This window comes from Amblyraja radiata, chromosome 3 (assembly GCF_010909765.2).
Source record: "Amblyraja radiata isolate CabotCenter1 chromosome 3, sAmbRad1.1.pri, whole genome shotgun sequence".
In the NCBI taxonomy this organism is placed as follows: Eukaryota; Metazoa; Chordata; class Chondrichthyes; order Rajiformes; family Rajidae; genus Amblyraja; species Amblyraja radiata.
In genome coordinates this window covers 16,057,430-16,080,631 of record NC_045958.1, presented here as the reverse complement: position 1 = coordinate 16,080,631, position 23,202 = coordinate 16,057,430, and the positions used below count along the sequence as shown (strand labels likewise).

At 43.9% G+C, this 23,202-nt stretch overlaps 1 protein-coding gene across 1 annotated transcript in view; it reads left to right on the top strand.

The window, feature by feature from the left end:
- The first annotated feature begins 15,956 nt into the window (after window positions 1–15,956).
- LOC116970817 (solute carrier organic anion transporter family member 4C1-like) overlaps window positions 15,957–23,202 on the top strand; it is a 101,585-nt gene continuing 94,339 nt past the window's right edge. Inside the window, exon 1 of the mRNA XM_033017368.1 lies at window positions 15,957–17,031. Coding sequence (XP_032873259.1) covers window positions 16,791–17,031 — 241 coding nt within the window. The 5' untranslated portion in view covers window positions 15,957–16,790. The remainder of the gene's footprint in view (window positions 17,032–23,202) is intronic.

Sequence of the window (23,202 nt, the reverse complement as noted above, 5' to 3'; positions counted from 1 at the left end):
AACCGGTAACTGGAATGGCGACTGTTAGAGTGGAACACACACACACACACACACAAATACATTGCTTCCTTCAACAGCCCGTTATGCAGGCGGGGGACAGGGCAAGTGGGGGGAGCGCTGTCTAAAAGAATCACACGGTGCAAAGCCAAGGTGATACGGTAAGTCCTTTAAAAGAGGGGCGGGAGAAGGAGTGGAGACAACTTTAAAGAAACCAGACGTACATGGCTGTGAAGCTCGGCGGACATTAACATTACCAGTCGGTTATCCTTGGTTCTGAAAACTACTGCTTACCTTTTTTTTCCCAATGAGCCAATGAAATTCACCGGTCAGCATCGGCTACAACTTACGAGAATCTCTGACCTCAAGGCAACCCACTAGGGCCTCCTGGCGACCCACCCACGGCACGAGAATTCTCGCTGCTCTCCATGGCGGCTTCATTCTAGTCGCCGCAAATTTTTCAACTTTGAAAAATTTGCGGCGACCATAATGAGGTCACGACTAGTACCCAGAATGCGGGAACTCCTCGCGACCACGAAGGCGACTTCCCGGCAACTACCCGCGAACATTTGACGATCATGTGGCGACTGCATAGTCTCCTGCAGTCGCCTAAGCGGGACAGGCCCATTAGTGTATTGTAGTGTTCAAGAGCATGATGGTTATTAGGAAGAAGCTATTCTTAAACTTAGCAGCCATGGTTTTCAAACTCCTATACCTTCATCCCAATGGTAGGAGTGAAATTAGTGTATAGCCTATTTAATGTTGGTCTTTGATTGCCATTTTGAGGCAATGCCTAGTATAGATCCCTTAGATCAGGGATCTCCAAACTATGGCCTGCGGGCCACAGCCCGACAGGAGATTTTATCCGGCCCGCAGCAAGCTCTTAATACGTTCCGTGCGGCGAGCTATTTAGCGGGTTCTTGCGCATCAGTTTGCCGTTGGCTATTAAGTTGAGGGTTTGAGTGCAGCTGCTGACAGGTCACCATTAGTTGTACGTAACTAATACCCAGAGGTGCAGTGCTGCCGGGGCTCACCAGAGCGCCACTCCAGCATCTCTGCAAAAAAAAAGCCAAAATAAACAACAGGGAATTTTAACTAGCGGGTGTGTGGTCGGGGAGACCCATCACAACTGAAGTTCCCTGTAGGAGGCGGGGGGGAACACTGGCACCCAGCAGATCCAGACCATGTACTGTCTGCATCGTGGAGGTTGTGGGCCTGGTGAGGTGACGGCTCTGGCCCCCTGGTGGCTGGTGGAGAGGTGAAGGTCGGTGGAGTCGCTGGTGGAGGCCCGTGGGGGGCTGGAGTAGAGACACGGGTCGGCGGCAGCAGCATCGATGGCCCCGGGGAGACAGTGAAGATCGGCGACAGGGGTGAGTAGGTGGCTGTGTGAGTGTGTATGTGTGAGTGTGTATGTGTGAGTGTGTGTGTGCGCGCGTGTGTGAGTGTGTGTTTACGGCCCGCATAAATGTGCCATATAATGTGGCCCTCATGCTGAAAAGTTTGGAGGCCCCTGCCTTAGAGAGTGGGTAGGTCAGTACGTGTGAAGGACTGGGTAGTGTGTATCACTTTTTGTAATCTCCTTCATCCCGAGTTGTCGAACAAGGTAGTAATGCAACCAGTCAATATGCCCTCAACTGTACACTTGTCGAAGTTCAAGAGGGTATTCATTGACATACCGAATCTTCTCAATCTTCTAGTGTTGATGAGCTTTCTTTATGTTTGCATCAATGTGCTGGGTACAAGACAAATCTTTAGAGATATGCTTGCTCGGGAGCTTTAGGTTTTTTACTTTCTCCACCGCCAACCCATCGATGAAGACAGATTTGTGGATCCTCGACTTCTCTCTTCGAAAGTCAACAAACAGCTCTTTTGTTTTGCTGATGTTTAGAGCAAGGTTGTTGTTCTGACACTGTTTAATCAGATTATCCACCTCTCTTCTAGAAACTGACTCAACATTATCCATAATTTGTCTAACAATGGTGCTGTCGTTAACAAATTTGAAGATGGTGTTGGGACTGGGTCTGGCCACATTGTCATGGTATGGAGAGAGTATTCTTATTCTTAAGCCCCCTTCGGTCATGGCTGACCATGGGTGGCTCCAGGGTTGGAGGACGCCAATGTGTGACTTTGCTTAACGTGGGGAGATTGGTGCAGACAGCCACCACACGGTCCTTGACAGATCTGGGTCAGGATCCAGTGGCATGGGGTCCAAGACGACCGGAGAACCTTTTCAGCTGCAGCCTTCATCCACCTTCCTAGCCGTTGTGATGCTCCACTAAGGTCAGCCATCATCCTCCGCCTGTTCCACCATTGAGGTCTTGGTTGGATAGCTCTTTGTCAGAGTCCTCCTCCTCGACCTTACCGCCATGGGTGGCCCTACCAGGAGCATAGCTCCAGACGGCATCGCTCTCGGGATCTCCGGACCACACAAGCTTCTCTACCACGACAAGGTGACAATCCAGAGAGTAGTACTGGGGATTCATCACATAGACCTGAGATGCTCCTGTGCTGATGATCAAAGATGAAAGTGTTGTTACCAATTTGTACTAATTGTGGCCTGTTGATGAGGAAGTCTAGGATCCAGTTGCAAAGGGTTGAGCAGAGACACGGCACACAATACTCCAGGTGTGGCTTCACCAGGGTCCTGCATAAGTTGGACCTCCTTGCTCCTAAACTCAAATCCTCTCACAATGAAGGCCAACATGACATTAGCTTTCCTCATTGCCTGCTATACCTGCATGCTTACTTTGTGATTGATGTACAAGGACATCCAGATCTCGTTGCACCTCCCCTTTTCCTAATCTGACACCATTCAGATAATAATCTGCCTTGTTCTTGCCACCAAAATGGATAACCTCACATTTATCCACATTATACTGCATCTGCTGTGTATCTTCCCACTCACCCAACACCCTGCAGCCTCATAGCATTCTCCTCGCAGCTCACACTGCCACCCTGCTTTGTGTCATCCACAAACTTGGAGATGTTACATTTACGTCCCTCGTCTAAATCATTAATACATTGTAACTAACTGGAGTCCCAGCACTGCGCCTTGTGGCACCCCACCAGTCACTGCCTACTATTCTGAAAAGGACTTGTTAATTCCTACTCTTTGCTTTCTGACTGCCAACCAGTTCTCCATCCATGTCTACATTGAATCCAGCCAAGAAAGCACGACCGATGTAAGGCTAACTGATCTATAATTCCCCATTTTCTCTCGCCCTCCTTTCTGAAAAGGTGGAGCTACATTAGCTACCCTCCAGTCAACAGGAACTGATCCAGAGTCTACAGAACATTGGAAAATGATCACCAATACATCCACGATTTCTAGGGCCACCTCCTCGAGTACTCTGGGATGCAGACCATCAGGTCCTGGGGATTTATGTCTTCAGTCCCAACAGTTTACCTGACACCATTTCCTGACTAATGTGGATTCCCTTCAGTTCCTCCCTCCCACTAGATCCTCGGTCCCCTAGTATTTCTGGGCGATTGTTTGTGTTTTCCTTAGTGATGACAGAAACAAATAACTCATTTAACTGGTCTGACATTTCCTTGTTTCCCATTATAAATTCACCTGTCTCTGATTGTAAGGGACCTACATTTTACTTCACTAACCTTTCCCTTGCTGTGCTGAAGAAGGGTTCTGACCGGAAATGTTACCTGTCCATTTTCTCCTAATATGCTAATCTTTTCCTTGATTGAAAGGGCAGCCTGGATCATGTGGTTATGGAAAAGTGATGAATAGCTCGTTTGATTAACATCATTATGAATCATTTAACTCAACAGCTTTATTTGTACTACATGAAAATGTAACATCCCCAATGTAGTTTTTTCATCCTTCGTGTGATTTTATAAACGTGGCACATAAAGGTGCAATAGCTGTAGACTTTGAAACATCATTCAAGAGATTCAAAGTTCAGATCTTAGACCAGGCTGTTATCATGATCATTGATATTGCACTAACCTTTAGATCCTAATTATACAAATAGTCTTGAAGTAATCAACTTCATGTCCTTGGCAGGCATACCTGGCATAACCGTACAATAAAAAAACATGTTTATTTGCATACATGGTTTCAGAGATATGCCTTGATAGGAAGAGATAGGAACAGTGTTATTTGCGTCATGTTTAGGGACGTAAAGATTAAAAATGAGGATAGATATCTTTCAATCTCTTCCTATCAAGGCATATGTCTGAAACCATGGACACAATGATAGCTTCCCTCATTAAAAAAATCTTCTCGCTTCTCTGTATTAACTTGGTTTGACAAACTACCCTCCCTGCTAATAGAAGAAAATGAAAGGAGCACCAATCTATGCATGGCTTAAATCTTCCGCAGGCTAAACCACACAATCATGGATCTTCCAAAATTTTCTTATTTCTGGGATGAATTTAAAATAATGGAACAGCGAATATCTACTGTATTATGCGATGTGTATGCACCACAGAATAGATTGACTCAGCAAATTCTAATTTATTTACTCACATTACAACAAATTTATTATGCTCGGCATTTAATACCATCATCCCTTCCAAGCTGGTTACCAAGCTCACGGAACTGGGTCTCTGCGCATCCCTCTGCAATTGGATCCTCGACCTCCTCACCTACAGACCAGTCTGTTCAAATTGGTGGAAACACTTCATCCTCAGTAACAATTAGTACGGGAGCACCTCAAGGTTGCGTGCTCACCCCCCTGCTTTACTCATTCTATACCCATGACTGCGTAGCCGGACATAATGCAAACTCCATCATCAAGTTCGCCGATGACACCGCTGTTGTTGGAAGAATCACATATGGGGACGAGTCAGAGTATAGAAGTGAGATCGACCGATTGACCAAATGGTGCCAGCACAACATCCTGGCTCTCAACATCAGTAAGACCAAGGAAGGAACTGATTGTGAACTTTGATAGGGGAAGGATGAGGACCCACAATCCTGTTCACATCAATGGGACGATGGTGGAGAGGGTCAATAACTTCAAATTCATGGGCATGCATATTTCCAAAGATCTTTTGTGGACCCAGCACACCGATGCAATTATAAAGAAGGCACATCAGCGACCCTACTTCCTGAGAAGATTACGGAGATTCAACATGTCGAAGAGGATTCTCCTAAACTTCTACAGGTGCACGTTAGAGAGCATTCTGACTGGTTGCATCGTGGCCTGGTTTGGCAACTTGAACGTCCAGGAGCGATAAAGACTACAAAAAGTTGTGACCACTGCCCAGTCCATCACTGGGTTTGACCTCCCCACCATTGATGGGATCTATCGTAGTCGCTGCCTCAAAAAGGCAGCCAAAATCATCAAAGACCCACACCATCCTGGCCACACACTCATCTCACCATTGCCATCAAGAAAAAGGTACAGGAGCCTGAAAACTGTAATGTCCAGGTTCAGGAACAGATTCTTCACCACAGCCATCAGGCTATTAAACACAACAATGAATAAGCTCTGAGCTCTGAACTGCAAAAGACTATTATTATCGCAGTATATTTGTTATTTATTGAACTTTTTCTTTTTTTTCTCTTCCCCCGTTATGTACTACGTTTACATATTCACATATTCTGTGGTGCTGCAGCAAGTAAGAATTTCATTGTCCCCTGGGACATATGACAATAAAACATGCTTGACTTATGCCTAGGTTCACAATATTTGTTAGTTTATTTCAGAACAATTGCCTGATGCACCCATGATCCATTCTGCACTTGGCTTTGACTCAAATTGAGGTAAGAAAGTTTGACACCGGCATTTATATGCCAATGCCTTTCTTCATCTGAAGATTTGAGCCCATTGGATTCTTACTTTAATTTAATTCAGTTTAGAAATACAGTGTGGAAACAGGCCCTTCGGCACACCGAGTCCATGCCATTTCTAGTGATCACCCATACACGAGTTCTATCCTACACATAGGTACAACTTAAAGAAGCCAATTAACCTGCAAACCTGCATGTCTTTGGAATGTGGGAGGAAACCAGAGCACCCGGAGAATACCGTGGTCATAGGGAGTACAAACTCCATACACAATACACCCACAGTCAGGATTGAACCTGGGTCTCTGGCACTGTAAGACAACAGCTCTACCGCTGTGGCCACTGTGCCGCACCTTCTTCAGAGGTGTAATCATAAAATGTAAGTGAAATGTACAAAATATAGTAGCCCTTGTAGCAAACTCATCTCAGCAATTCTTCTATTTTCCAATCATTGTAGTCACTTTTTTGTGTTTCTGTAACTTTCCTGTAAAGTAGAGATCAGAGCCAAGTTGGGTACGTACTTTGAGTGCCACCTAACCAGTTAAACATAAAATAATTTTGAGTTCGATAATCCCCGAAATAAACTTTAATCCTTTATTAACCTGCAATAGTGGTTTTTAATAACTTGTTCACCTGGACACATTTGCTTTTCTGCTCTGATAAAAACAGAAAATGTCAGGGATAGCCAGCAGGTTAGGCAGCATCTATGAAGAGAGAAACAGCTAACATTTAATCTGCTGATTTATCGTCAAAACTGGAAAATGCTCTTCTGCTCTTTTCATTTTCTTACTTTCTACAGCATATATTTTTACTGTATATTATATATATGTACTTTTGTTGCCTTTATTCACATTAATCTATATTTATCACTTACAGTAACTGCTCAATCTGAGATTTGTTGCTTTAATGCATTATATTCCATATTTGCTCAGTAAATCTATGTCAATCAGGTTTGCCTAATCATTAGGTAGACACAAAATGCTGGAGTGAACATCTCTGGAGAGGAGGAATGGGTGACGTTTCAGGTCGAGACGCTTCTTCAGAATGATGTCAGGGAAGTGGGTGGGACAAAGATAGAATGTAGTCGGAGACAGTAGGACTGGTTGGAAAACTGGAAAGGGGGAGGGAATAGAGAGAGGGAAACCAACGGCTATTTGAAGTTAGAGAAGTCAATGTTCATAACCCTGGGGTGTAAGCTACCCAAGCAAAATATGAGGTGCTGTTTCTTTCATACCGCTGGGATTCGCTAATTTGCCTAATCATCACTAATCATTTGGAGATAACAACAAACACTAGTTCTTTTCTCCACAAAAAACCATAAGGGTTCCTCTAATCTTTGAAAATATTATCACTTTATTATATGAAATAACACTGAAATAATTATTCAGCTGTATATTTTTTTGACTATGAAGAGAGATGAATACTAAATTTACCAGAAGGTACAAGAAGATACATCATATGCATAGCAGAAAAATATTTAAAACCGATCATTGGTTGTGGTTCCACATTTCTGTTACAAAATTACAGATGGCATTGGCAATGATCTTGGATTACTTTGATAATAAATGATGAAAAGTGAGCTGGAAAAAAAATCAATACTCGAGCTCAGAACTTTTATATTTTAAGTATTGTGTATATTTCCAGTTATAAGAATGCTCCCTCAAAAACAGCACTATATACAAAAGTCAAAACAATAATTAATATTTTCAATTTAAAAAAGAAATCTAAGATACTTCATAAAAGTATAATAATATTCGCATTATCAAGAAAGAAGCTTTTAATCGTAGTGCTAATCTAAAACCAAGCAATGGTTTTAAAGGAGGAAAGGGAAGAAACAGTATTTTAAGAAGAGAATTTCAGAACTTGAGTTCTAGACGATTGGAGAAATGGCTGCCAATAATGAACTAAAAGAAATGGACAATACATAAAATGTCAGAGCTAAATGTCATTTCTTAATTATGCATTTTTTCACCAAAAATTGCCTTAGCCTCCCTTCTAATATCTTTTTTTGTATTCAGTGTAATTTAATTTTTTTAAATATATGTCAGTGATAGAAGATAACACCACACACAAAGATAATGAGAACACTCGTCTTTTGTTGACCTTACATCATTTGTCCTGGTCATTTAGATCGTGTTGTAACGGTCTACTTACCACCAAAGTTATAAGACCGTTACAACACGATCTAAATGACCAGGAGAAGGGGCCATGGAATGGCAGATGGGATATAGCTTGCATAAGTGTGAGGTGTTATATTTTGGTAAACCAGAGCAGGATGTTAAGGCTCTGGAGAGTGTTGTAGAGAAGAGAGACCTAGGGATTAGCGATACAAGTAGACAGGGAGATGAACAAGATTTTTGGCACATTTGCCTTCATCGATCAAGGGACTTGAGTACAGGAAATGAGATGTCACATTACAGTTGTACAAGGCATTGGTAAGAACACACATATGTGCAGTTCTGTCACTCGGGTATAGGAAGAATGTCATTAAGCTGAAAAGGGTGCAAAAAAGATGCATGAGGATGTTACTAGGATTGGAGGGCTTGAGTTGTAAGGAGAAGGGAATTCCCTGGAGTGTATGAGATTGAGGGGCAACCCAATAGAGAGACTCAATATCATGAGGGGCATAGATAAGATGGATGGTCACTGTCGTTTTCCCAGGGTATATGGAAAGAGCTGCCAAAGGAGGCTACTGTGACAAATAAATTTACTTTGGCTAAAAGACACTTAGACAGGTACATGATTAGAAATATTTGAGGCATATGCACCAAACGCATGCAAATGGGATAAGCTCAGACATTTTGGTCAGCATAGATGTTGGGCCGAAAGGTCTTTTTCTATGGCTGTTGTGTTTAAGAAAGAACTGCAGATGCTGGAAAAATCGAAGGTAGACAAAAAAGTTGGAGAAACTCAGCAGGTGAGACAGCATCTATGGAGCGAAGGAAAGGTTATGTTTCGGATTGAGACCCTTCTTCAGACTTCTATGGCCACGTGACTATAAAAGGAGGTTAAGGCAAATAGTTCTGAAAAAGTTCCACAGTTATGGAGTGCAATAGATGAAAGGAAAGTCTTAAGCAGCAGATGAGGGCACTGGGCCACACCCAGAGAAAGGGACAAAGGTCCTGTTCCCATGGCTGTATAATTCTGAAAAGGGGTAAGACAAATAGTTTTGAAAATGGTCCAGAGCACTGGAATGCAATAGACGAAGACAATAGGTCACACACAGAGAATACACACAAAATGCTGGAGTAACTCAGCGGGACAGGCAGCATCTCTGGAGAGAAGCAATGGGTGACATTTCAGGTCGAGACCCTTCTTCAGACTGAGAGTCAGGGGAGTGGGAGACACAGGCATAAGGAAGTGTGAGAACGAGACATCATAGGGGATGTGGATCAAGGAAAATGCAAGATAGGAGAAGGTGACAATGAGGAGATAAACTTTAATCAGGGGAACAGTCAAACTGGTGGGAGAACTAGGAAGTGGGGGGATGCAGAAAGAGGGAACGCAAGTGTTACTTGAATTTAGAGAAGTCAATGTTCATACCGCTGGGTTGTAAGCTACCCAAACAAAATATGAGGTGCTGAGTGATTCTCCAATTTGCGCTGGGCCTCACTCTGACAATGGAGGAGGCCCAGGACAGAAAGGTCAGATTGGGAATGGGTGGTGGATTTAAAGTGTTTAGCAACTGGGAGATCAGCTAGGTTTAGGCGGACTGAGCGGAGGTGTTAAGCGAAACGATCGCCGAGCCTGCACAGTCTCAGTCCCGGTCCACGCCCCGCGCTTGTTGTCGCACCGCCCTCGCACACACTCACAGAGGATGGGCCGAAGGGTCTGCGATTGTCGCCCCGACACCTCCCCCCCCCATCCCCTCCTCACCTCCCCCCCTCCTCATCCCCCCATCCCCTCCCCCCCTCATCCCCCCTCCCCTCCTCACCTCCCTCCCCTCCCCCCTCCTCACCCCCCCCCCTCTCCTCACCCCCCCTCCCCTCCCCCCCTCCCCATCACAACTCCCCCCCTCCCCACTCCTCACCCACTCTCCCCTCCCCCTCCCCACCTCCCCTCACCTCACCCCCCCATCCCCTCCTCATAGGTATGTTGCAAAACCTACCTTCAGCGTCGCTGCAGATCTGTACCAGCCCGTGTGCGCGATTTTGGCGCCGTTGAGAGGGGGGCGGGTTTAAAATGCGATTTTCCCTAGGCTGTTCAAATCGAGCTTGTTCAGCCTACTTAGTTGCTGACGAAAAATCGCTTGGAGGTTTGTTCGCTGGAGCTAGTTTTACATTTAGCGGGTTTATTTAATTATTATAGTACAGGTGCACAACCTTTTATCCGAAAGCCTTGGGACCAGACACTTTTCGTAATTCAGAATTTGTCGGTCTTCGGAATGGAAATTTTTTAGCGTAGATTTTAATGGCTGGCTCAGTGGTAGAGTGCTCGGCTCATATCCGCAAGGTCGCGAGTTTGCGCCTTGATCCTGGCAGTTACTCGATCGCGAGTTTGAGTCTTCAATGTCGTTTTTTCTTGCAGAATAAATGTTTGTATGAAATACAGTGTAGGAGAAGTGTACTGACTGTGTGGGCAGAACTTTGGAAGTGATTGCCCACCAGTCTAAAAAGCCGCTGTGTCTCCCTGTCCCTGGGATAGCAGGGGGCGATCAAACAACACAATACCCCCCTCCCCCTCCAACTCCAGAGGAATCCGCTCCCCGATGGGCCGCTACCAAAGATCATAGAGGAGCTCCTCTATGATCTTTGGCCGCTACAGCGACAAGTGGCAGTTCGCCCACAGCCCGAGCTGCGCCCCCTCATCCGCCACCCCAAGAACAAGACGTACCTTGCACACCATCAGCTTCTGCCCCTACGTGTTCCTCTGGAGTTGGAGCGGGGCTGGGCTGGAGTTGCTGCTGGCTGTGGGTCTCTGGGATCTCCGTGCTTGCAGTGGGCCTGGGGGTCGGTGGGCGGCGGTGGGAGCTGTGGACCTACGGACCTACGGACCTACCTCCGTGGAGCTAGCCAGCTTCGGAGCGTGGAGAGCTGCGGGGGCGAGCTGCTGCGACCCGACTCCGGTGGATGGTGACACCGGGAGCTCGCGGGTCTCCGGTGGGAGACTGCTTTGCGGGGCACCGGCAGCGGCGACTTCTCCCGCCCGAATTACGGGGTTGAGCGCAAACATCATAGAGGTTGAGAGTGACCTGGAGGGGGGCCTTACAACGCCCGGCGCGGCTGTAAATTGCCGCAGACTTGCTAGCGCCCGCCGGGTGCTCCAACATCAAGACCGGGGCAGGGCCCTACATCGTCCGGCGTGGCTTTGAGTGGCCGCTCCCTGATGGGCCCCTACGACGCTCCGAGCTGCGCCCCGTCATCCGCAACCCAGGTTCCTCTGTAGTTGGAGCGGGGCTGGGCTGGGCTGCTGTTGGCTGTGGGTCTCTGGGTTCTCCGTGCTTGCGGTGGGCCTGGTGGTCGGTGTCCAATTGGTCCTGACACGGTCCTGCTGCAATCGCCGACGTGAAGACAGTGCAAAGCCCCCGCGCCGGTGCAATGGGCGGGGAGCTGGAGAGGGGAGGGAAGAGGTCACACACATGGCCGGGAAGCAGAGGGGTGTAGGTGGGGTGATACTGAAGCGAGCGACAATCTGCTGCTGCCTGCCCCGCTGAGTTAAAAAGTTCCCACGCAAGACTCACGAAACACTGTATATCGTGAGTCTACCGTGGGAACTTTTTAATTCAGCGGGCAGGCAGCAGCATATTGTCAATTATTAACCCTCCCGCGCAATATACCCTCATCTTCTCTTTTATGAATGGGGATTTAGTTCCCCTTTCTTCGAGGACCGACCGAAGGTTCCGCTGTCACCTCTGCGGGCCGCCCTCGGTGAACGTTTTCAAGGACCTTTCTTCAAGGACCGAAAAAATGGCCGCTATTCGGAGGTTTTCGTTATTTGGATCTTCGGATAAAAGGTTGTGCACCTGTAGTTTAAAAATTATCCTCTAAACCCGCGACCGCCGACCACGGGCCGGATCTCATACAGGGGACAACGGAAGGTAGGTTGTTTATTTTTACATTAAAAAGTGCTTCTTAAGATCCCTTTATACAAAGTTTTATGTTGCGAGTAGCTAATTTGGGGCCCCATTAAATCCCGCAGTATTTTTCTGGGCATTTGGGGGTACAAATCTACCGCAATGGGAACGTTCTAAACCAGCGCATTCCACAGAGTTCCACAGGATCCCACTCGAAAGCTGATTTAAATGGCTATTAATTTACAGCAATTGAACACTAAATTCCTTCTATTTGGCCTATAAATTAATGTAAATGAGATTTAAAAATCATGTTTTATTGTGAATTCTTTGTGAATGTTATTTGGACACTTAGGCTATTTAAAAATGTTAATCTTTTCTTAAGAAATGGATAGATGTTTAGATCTAGTAATTGAAGTTTGGAATTAGCTACAATTGGGTAACTAACTAATTATATGCTTTAATTTCAGGTCATCCAAGTAAGATTGTTTTATATTTGTTTCAGAATGCTTCAATCTATGATAACTGAAAATTTCATTCAGTTCTCTTAATTTTTAAGAATGTTATGGGCTTTTGACTGTCCACGATCACAGCTTTTTTGTTATGTCCATAGAAAATCAATAGGGTGATTTCACGAAAGGTCACTGGAGCGTAGATCCGCACCCACGTGACCGCAAAATTTAACTGGAGTACATGCGTCACTTCTGGTACATGTTAGTGAATGGGAAAACACGCACTTTCACACCCGTTCAAAACATCGAAACCGGACAGTTTTTGAGCTGCAATTTACTGTGCCAGTCGGGGTGACCGTGAGACACAGCTCCCTAAATTTACAGTCCAAAAGAAAGATAGAAACTAAGGTAAATTCAAGAGGGAGCTGAAGGTGCAAAAACAGCGGAAGTGCTTAGCGGACATTTGCCGTGGAGATTTAAAGATCGAAAATATCGGGAATTATCGCGTTTGCTCGCTGCATTTCATCAAAAGTAAGGCATTATTGACTTTTTATCTTTATTCATTTGTTATATGAAAAGTTTTAAAAGTGAAAAATCCGTCAGTAAAATTGCAAAATCGCCCATGGGTTTCAGGTGGGTTTTAACATGCAAAATGAAAACGCTTCTGAAGCTCCATTTACCATTTAAATAATCGTAAACTATCAATGCGTTTTGAAATAAATTTTACTCAGATGCAAGCTAAGGAATGGGATAATTGTCAGCTGTCAACTTGCAGAGCTATAGATGCTTGAGCTGCGACCAAATCTGCTTTAATACTCTCTTCTTGTTGCACGTGCATGGCGTTCTTGTGCACATTGTCTATCCTGCTCACAGTGGGTGCCCAATCAGGATTGTTGACATCATTCCATGCTGCAGGCTTGTCTGTTATTAGATGATAAATAAATAAATAAGTAGTTTGGGTGATTGTGCAGGCTTTAAACAAGAAACATTGAGAAATATATTTTGGCAAATAATAAAATGTCCTAATTTTGTCCAACTAACAGCTGACAATTATCCCATTCCATCTGAGTAAAATTTATTTCAAAACGCATTGATAGTTTACGATTATTTAAATGGTAAATGGAGCTTCAGAAGCGTTTTCATTTTGCATGTAAAAACCCACCTGAGAACCATGGGCGATTTTGCAATTTTACTGACGGATTTTTCACTTTTAAAACTTTTCATATAACAAATGAATAAAGATAAAAAGTCAATAATGCCTTACTTTTGATGAAATGCAGCGAGCAAACGCGATAATTCCCGATATTTTCGATCTTTAAATCTCCACGGCACTTCCGCTGTTTTTGCACCTTCAGCTCCCTCTTGAATTTACCTTAGTTTCTATCTTTCTTTTGGACTGTAAATTTAGGTAGCTGTGCCTCACGGTCACCCCGACTGGCACAGTAAATTGCAGCTCAACAACTGGCCGGTTTCGATGTTTTTAACGGGTGTGAAAGTGCGTGTTTTCCCATTCACTAACATGTACCGGAAGTGACGCATGTACTCCAGTTAAATTTTGCGGTCACGTGGGTGCGGATCTACGTTCCAGTGACCTTTCGTGAAATCACCCTATAGGTAGCAATGTTACAAAATTTTGAGATTTTAAAAATCAAGTCTGCAATTTATCCCATCAGATAAAGCATAAAAATAAGTTTAATTTGACACCTAATTCACTTTCATATCTCAAGTATTTAAAAAGTTATGGCCATTTTCATACTGGGAAATTAGCATCTTGTTCCCTATTGATTTTCTATGGACATAACAAAAAAGCTGTTCAAATCGTGAACAGTCAAAAGCCCATAACCTTCTTAAAAATTAAGAGAACTGAATGAAATTTTCAGTTATCATAGATTGAAGCATTCTGAAACAAATATAAAATAATCTTACTTGGATGACCTGAAATTAAAGCATATAATTAGTTAGTTACCTAATTGTAGCTAATTTCAGACTTCAATTACTAGATCTAAACATCTATCCATTTCTTAATAAATGATTAACATTTTTAAATAGCCTACATGTCCAAATAATATTCACAAATAATTCACAATAAAACATGATTTTTAAATCTCATTTACATTAATTTATAGACCAAATGGAAGGAATTTAGTGTTCAATTGCTGTAAATAAATGCCCATTTAAATCAGCTTTTCCAGTGGGATCCTGTGAACGCGCTGGTTTAGAACGTTCACATTGCGGTAGATTTGTGCCCCAAATGCCGAGAAAAATACTGCGGGATATAATGGGCCCAAAATGAGCTACTCGCAATATTAAACTTTGTATAAAGGGATCTTTAGAAGCCCTTTTTAATGTAAAAATATACAACTTACCTTCTATTATTTGCTTTATGAGACCCTGCGGTTGCTGGCGGTCGCCGGTTTAGAGATTGATTTTTAAACTACTATAACTATTATAGGAGGCCTTTAAAACTAATAATAGCTTTTGCGACGGGGTCTTTCCGCGATTTTTCGTTAATAATTAACTAGGCTGAACATCTTCGATTTGAACAGCCTAGAGAAAATCGCGTTTTAAACCCGCCCCCTCTAAACGGCACCAAAATCGCGCACACCCGCAGCGACAGATTTTCAGCGACGCTTCAGGTAGGCTTTGCAACATACCTACTATAGGGAACAAGATGCTAATTTCCGAGTATGAAAATGGCCATAACCTTTTTAATACTTGAGATATGAAAGTGAATTAGGTGTCAAATTAAACTTATTTTTATGCTTTATCTGATGGGATAAATTGCAGACTTGATTTTTTTAATCTAAAAATTTTGTAACATTGCTACTCCTCACCCCCCATCCCCTCCTCACACCCCCTCCCCTCCTCACCCCCCCTCCCCTCCTCACCCCCCCTCCCCTCCTCACCCCCCCCTCCTCACCCCCATCCCCTCCTCACACCCCCTCTCCCCTCACCCCCATCCCCTCATCACCTACCCCCTCCCCTCCTCCCCTCTCCTCCCCCCTCCTCACCTCCCCCCCATCCCCTCCTCACCCCCCCCTCCTCCCCTCACCTCCTCCTCACTCCCCTCCTCATCCCCCTGTCCCCCCCATCCCCTCCTCACCCCCCCTCCCCTCATCACCTCCCCCCTCCTCACCTCCCCCCCATCCCCTCCTCACCCCCCCTCCCCTCATCACCTCCCCCCTCCTCACCTCCCCCCCATCCCCTCCTCACCCCCCCTCCCCTCATCACCTCCCCCCTCCTCACCTCCCCCCCCTCCCCTCCTCACCCCCCCTCCCCTCATCACCCTCCCCCCTCCTCACCTCCCCCCCATCCCCTCCTCACCCCCCCTCCCCTCATCACCTCCCCCCTCCTCACCCCCCCTTACCTCCACACACCCCCCCTCCCCATCTCACACCCCCTTCCCCTCTCCCCCTCTCCCCCCTCCCCCCTCCTCACCCACACAGGCCGAAGGGCTTTGGCGGCGGCGGCGCGTTCCCGCGACGTTTAAAACCGGCTCCTCAGCAACCGCTGGGCTCGAGCTGCCACCGGGACGCTCTCGCTCGCGCGCGCGCCTGGTGTCCATCAGCCGCCGCCTCCTGACATCACCCACCCACCCCGTGCCCTTTGCCCTGCCGCTCATCTATCCATCCATCTATCCATCTATCTGTCTGTGTGGCCGCACCTGCCCGCCCGCCGCACTGGGCCCTCACGCCGCCGCCCGACACAACACTTCAAAGGTTTAGTTCCTCCCCCACCATCGCCAGAGCTCAACACTCCCTGTGACTGACTCCCTGCACCTCTGTAAATTTCGCAATTCAGTGGATTATTATTATGTTTCCGAGATAATAAATCTTTTAAATAGATCATGTTGTACATATGTACAAATTTTATTTTTTGTAACTTTCCCTGTTGTTTTGCCGAGCCTGTACCTACTGCTCTCTAATACACGGCAGCATTAATCCCAGCAGACGATTTTCTTCATTTGGCTATACTGGTCAATTTCAAATGTAAGAAGCTCTTTCAGACCCGAATAGGTTGGACAACTGACAACTCTTCAAGGAAACAGCAGAGAATGAACTTCCTGCTTTTGTACAAATTTAAATTAGCAATGCAAGAACTTAAACCCAGAATTTAATATTACGTCTGAATGTCAGGACTTAATTGTTTGAAATTGGATATACAGTGAACAGTTAATTGGAAGTATGTCTCCCCTGTACAACAATTTGCAAAACAGAAACTGTTGGCATGTACATTAATCAGATGATTAAACGGCAGTATCTGTTTACTGATTGGGTTAACTAAGTGCTTTTGCTCCACCTCTAGTTAATGCAAATACAATTTTACATATCACTTCAGGGCGGAGATGTACTGAGTTTGCAACGAGATGGATTACAAATAACCTAACTTGTACGCCAGGTAGAATTTTCTGTCTTCAGCAGCAGATCTGGAATTTACTGTTAACGTCAAGAAGCTCCTGAAATAGGCATCAAACAATACAACTGGAGTACTTTATGTGAGAGAACTTTAGGATGTATAATTTGTTCACTGAATTCTGACTGCTGTGTTTTTTTTTAAACTGCTTGACAATATAGTTTTAATGAAATCTAGTAAGAAAATGGTTACAGGCAGGGATAACCCAACGTTCGAATTTACTGAAGATCCAACTCGGCACCAAAAGTCAACAACTGACGCCGAATCCATTCAAGAAAGCGCAAAATCAACTGAAGAATTTGAGGAAGGACCATGTGGCTGGGGAACATTTACCTCAGATTGCATTCAACGATGTAACAACCCAAAAGGATATTTATTATGTTACAGTCTGCTAGCTGTTGTTCAAGGTAGGGTTTAGTTTTCTTTCAGTCATTTAAAAAACATCTTTATTTTTCTTTTGTTTTTATTCCTTTAATTGTCAATATTATTTTTTAATTCTCACTAATTATTATCAAAGTTACCATTATGACAGAGATGAGCAGCCAAATTCTCTCATTGTTAAATATTCTTGACTCATGAACATGTAGATTTGTGAAATGTATGTTGCTATCTTTCAGCAAATGTGTTTGTTTATTAGTAAAGGAAACTGAATCCCTACAGTTGTGATTAAAGATAGAGGATAATTAAATGGAGTGACTTAATAATTACCAAGTCATCTTCGGCATTTTAGGTGGTTTACTAAAGCCTTAACTTTCCGTTCAGTCAAACAAAGGCCAAAGCATTGAAGTCTGTGTGTTAATTTAATATAAGCTACTGCTCTCTGAATACAAAAAGGGATGCATAAATAACATACATTACCAGTATAATAGCCGATGTATTACAACATTGTTCACTGCCAAAAAAACATTTTAAATCAATGTAAACCATACTGAGGGCAATAGGATGTCATTGAAGTTCTGAAAGGGCAATAGGATGCCACTGAAGTTTTGCTTTTGTAATACTACTTTCCATCTGGCACTTGAATGTTAACAATTAGAATCTCTGTCTTATAGATATTTATAATTAAAATTCACTTTACTTGTTAATTTGAAGGTTACAATATATATATATTTTAAATGAAACAATATTTAAATATATTTATTTTGAATCGAGATCCCTCTTATCATCATGCTTCATTTCATTTTTCCACTCCTGCTAATCTGCCATTTAAAATCTCTATACAAATTTTTGACACCTCCGCAACCACCATGTTATCTTGGTGTGGTTTCAGACTTTAAGTGCTGAAGGAACTCAGTGGGTCTGACAACATTTTGGGGGGAATGGACATGTGACATTTCAGGTCGCCATCCTTCTTCAGACTAAGGTCTCGAGGTAGAAAGATGGAAATATAGGTGGGGGCAGGACAAAGCCGGGCAAGTGATAGGCTTGTGGGCACAGATGAGGCCTCAACCGTGTCTCTTCTGTATCCAACAGTTCTGCTCTCAATCCCCTTTTCCCCCAGACAGAACAAGGATAGAGATCTCTTGTTCCTGACCTTTCACCCCACTAACCTCCACCTCCAACACATAATACTCTGCCACATTTAAAGTGTTCCCACCATCAGACACATCATTGTGTCCTCGTATCTTTACGGTTTCCGCAGAGACCAAACCCTCTGCAACTCCTTGGTTCGCTCCTCCTTTCCCACATAGCCTGCCTCTTTCCCAGGTACTTTCCCTTGCAACCGCACGAGATGTAACATCTGTTCCGACACATTCTCTCTCACTTCCATCCAAGGATTCCAGCAGCCCTTCCAGGTGAGAATGTGATTCATGTGCATATCTTCAAACTTCATTTCTCTGCATTTGGTGCTTATGATGTGGCATCCTTTACATCAGTGAGATGAACCGTAGATTAGGCGAACATTTTGTGGAACACTTGTCCGCCAAGACCTGCAGCACCTCCTGGCGGATAACCATTTTAACTCTTCTTCCTATTCCCAAACTGACCTTTCTGTCCTTGGGTTCCTCCATTGCCAGAGTGAGGCCACACGCAAACTGGAGGAACATCACCTCATATTCAACTTGCGTAGCTTACAACCCAATGAAATGAATGTTGAATTCTCCAACTTCAAGTAAAATCCTCTCCCACCTTTCCTTTTATTCCTGTGCCCCCTGTTCAATCCCGGTGCATTCCCATTTAAAACATAGAACACAGAACAGTACAGCACAGGAACAAGCCCTTCAGCCCAAAATGTGCTGAACTTAATGTCATGACCAAATCTAATCTTTCTCCACCAAATCCATATCCTTCCAATCCCTGCATATCCATTTGCCTATTCAAAGGTCTCTTAAATGCCACTATCACGACTGACTTAACCACAACCCAACAGCTTGTAACAGGTACTTGCTGACGTTGTATAAAAAACTTGCCCCGCACATCTTCTTTAGACTGCCTCTCTCACCTTAAACAATACTAGTGTATGAATTTTCCATCCTGGAAGGAAGGTTCTGGCTGTCTCCCTGATTTAAGCCTCTCATAACTTTATATACTTCTGTCGGGTCTTCAGCTTTTCTAGCATTCTTGGAAAAACTAAGTCTATCAACCTCTCCCTGCAGCTAGTATCCTCTAAACCAGGCATCATTCTGGTAAACTTCCAGTACCCTTTTTAAGCCTCCATATCCTTCCTGTAATGGGCTAACTGCATACAGTATTCCAAATGTGGTTTACAACGTTCTACAACTCGGCATATGACTTCCTGACTTGTATCTGGTGCCCTGACCAATAAAGAGAAACATACCAGATGCCTTCTTTACCAGTTTACCAGTCTATCTAATTGTGTTGTCACTTTCAAGGAGTTATGAACTAAGAACCCAAGATCCCTCTATACATCAGTGCTGTTAAAGGTTGTGCCATTAGTTTTATATTTTCTCCTTGCATTCAACTTCCCCAAAATCCCACACCTCAATTTGCTTGAATTAATCTCCACATGCCATTTCTCTTTTTCTGTGAGTGATCTATACCCCACTATATATTATGACAGCCTTCCTCACAGTCCGCAACTGCAGCAGTCTTGGTGTCAAACATACTAACCAACCTGTCTACATTTATGTCCAAGTCATTTGTATACATCACAAACAGCAGAGATCCCTGCAGAACTCCACTCGTCACAGACCTCCAACTATCAGACCTGCCGTATACAAAGCCATGCTGACTGTCCATGATTAACCCATTCTCTTCAAAACAGGAGGAAATCCCTATCCCAAACAATCCTCTTCAATAACTTTCCTACCACTGATGTGAGCTTCTCTGGTCAATAATTCTCTGGATTCTCTTTACCTATCTTTTTTTTTTATAAAAGGAGCAATATTAGCTACTCTCCAGTCCTGCAGGATCTCACCTATGGCTAGAGATGACACAAAGATCTTTGTCAAGACTCCACAAAATCTCTTTTCTTGGTTCTCTCAATAACCTGGGATAGATTCTGGAATGGAATTGAAGGCTATGTGGCCAGGTTTGCAGATGATATGAAGATAGGTGGAGGTGCAGATAATGTAGAGAAAACAGGGATTCTGAAGAAGGACTTGGACAGGTTGGGAGAGTGGGCAAAGAAGTGACAGATGGAATTCAATGTAGCAAAGTGTGGAGTCATGCATTTTGGAATAAAGCTCTCTTCTACATGGGGAGATAATTCAGAAATCAGAGGTGCATAGGAATTTGGGAGTGCTGATAATCTAGGCTTTACGTTTCCTGGCCCCTCCCAATGTGCCTCATTTCATTTTCCCCATCTACTTAACCTGCCCTTCCAAATCCCTATACAATTCTTTGAGGACCACAACCTCCACCGTGTCTCTTTAATCTTACTTTGATGAGAACTCTTTGCTCAATTTTCCTTTTGATGTTCTGAGAAGCATTTATCTCTGCCTGTGTCCAAGCTACAGCTATCTCCCAGCAATCTTTTCAGTAGCAAATTTTATTAATTTCCTTACTGCACTACCTACCCCTCCAACTACTCAAGGTTTTACTCAGGGTAGGATGGCATCCTACCTTGAGTAAAACTTGTCCAAACAAATGAGGTGACAGAATTATTGTAAAAACCATATTGCACCATGACCTTCCCCCAAATCGTCTGCCACCTTCTTGCTTTTGAACATTTCACTATCCACCTCTGCCCACGTGCAGATCACTGGCTGGCTCTGCGGATTATATCATCAAATTTCAACATCATCTTTCCTCCTCTCTTCTGGCTGTTTGTTACTTATATTGAGTATCTCGTTACATTCATTCAGGAGAATGCTGTTGAGAAGGACAAATAGATCAGCCTTGATTTAATTCTGCTCCTATATCATGTGGTATTATGATCTAATGTGCGGCAGTTGATGCTTTTAATAAAGTATCATGTATTATGATTGCTACTAGAATTGAAGCCTTACAAAGATGCAGTTGGAGCATGGGTATACAATTGGCTGAAGAGGGTTGTGATTGTAGCATTTTTTACAGACTGGGTATTTGATGATATTCCTCGAGAGAAGAGTTGGGGATAAATACAATTTTGAAATTGGAAGAGTTGTAAAATTTGGAAATGTAGTAAGCATTAAGGACATTTCCAGAAAGACCACCCTGAAGGATCAGTTGCCTTTTGAGCAACTATACTGGGTGACCCTCTATCAACATAGGAAGGGGAGGCAGGAACTTTCAAACAGTGCAAATTGATGAAAAGATATTCAGTTCTGAATACCTTTGATACAAATAATAAATTAGAGTAGAACTGCTTGTGCTACTCTAATTTATTATTTGTATCAAAGGTATTTGTGGTAAATTTGTGGTGGTGTGGAACAGGTGATTGCTAATCTGAAGATATAAAGTGCAGAAATGGCAGAGCCCATTTCAATTATAGTCAAAGGTCCAGAGTGCTTTGTTCAAACTGCTGACTTTCAGAGCAGGTACAAATTTTGTGACAGGAATAATAGGAAACATTTATGGTGAAAATGAGATACTTACAACATAATATTCTTTATATTCCTTCTTTCTACATTGTGACTTTACCCAAAGACAGCAAAACATCATTTGTGAATTTAATAAGAATACATCAGAAAAGTGTACTGCTTGGATCCAGAGGAAACATTTGTTAAGCACAATTTTTTCAGTAGCTCATTCCTATAGCTTAGTTTATGGTAACTGTAACTGAGTTTGCCATCTTAGCTTTTTTTTTTAAGGATGAATATGAATCGGGCATTTTAGAGGATAAGTTGGATACATGGGAGGTGGTCTTGGAGGGGAGGATGCTCCTCAAATTGTGGAGATTCTTGGACAATACTGTTCACCCCCTCCTTGATGACACACTGGTCAATCTGAGGAGTACCTTCAGCAACAGAATGGTTCCACCAAGATGCAGTATGGAACACCATAGGAGATCCTTCTTCCCTGTGGCTATCAAACTGTACAACTCCTCCCCCTTCTGCCGTGGGGTAGACTGACTGACTCCCGTCCCTTCTCCCCCCCCCAATCTTTGCACATTCCCAATCCTTTCCATTTCCCTCCTGGGATAAATAAAGTTCTATCAGAACACCCTAACAATAGAAAGAGGAATATATAGCTGAGAAGAGTACAGGCAACAGGCCAACTTTAATTTGCTGATTGCACAACATAGCTAGCATTATCTACATAGTTCAATGACTGGAGCTTGTGGCTAGCAACCAAGATAATTTGCATTGCTCAAAGGTTGCCTAAACTTTTTTAAGCCATTTTTGCTGTAGCAGGTTTTGGAAGTCAGACTGCAATTCAAACTGACCTTGGCAAGATGGTACAGAAGTGGAGAGAGCAGTCTCTTCGATTCAATTCAACTTTAATGTCATTGCACAAATACTGAGTATGGGTACAACAAAATGCAGTTTTGCGTCAGTCCGTAGTAGTAGTGCATATAGAAATTTAAAAAAAAGAAGATACAGAATAATCAAAAATACAGAATAATTAAACAATGGGGACGGAGGGACCGGAGAAATCTATCGGCGGGACTCCGAGTTCAGCAATGTGATGGTATAATTGTAGAAGCTGTTCCTCATCCTACTGGTACGAGACCTGAGGCTCCTGTACCGCCTCCCTGATGGGAGGAGGGCAAACAGTCCATGGTTGGGGTGGGAGGGGTCTTTAATGATCTTCCCAGCCCGTCTCAGACACCGTTTTCGGTGGAGGGCATCCATGGCAGGGAGCGGAGCACCAATGATGTGCTGAGCGGTTTTCACCACCCGTTGCAATGCCTTCCTGTCCGCAACAGTGCAGCTGCTGTACCATACCGTGAAGCAGGTGGTCAGGATGCTCTCGATGGTACAGCGGTAGAAGTTGGTCAGTATCTGGGGGGACAGGTGGGCTTTCTTGAGCCTCCTCAGGAAGTAAAGGCGCTGCTGTGCCTTTTTGATCAGCTTGGAGGTGTTGAGGGACCAGGACAAATCCTCCGAGATATGTACCCCGAGGAATTTGTAGCTGGAGACGCGCTCCACCTCAGTCCCGTTTATATGGATGGGGGTATGACTGCCTCCTCTGACTTTCCTGAAGTCGACAATAATTTCCTTAGTCTTCTTGGAGTTGAGGACGAGGTTATT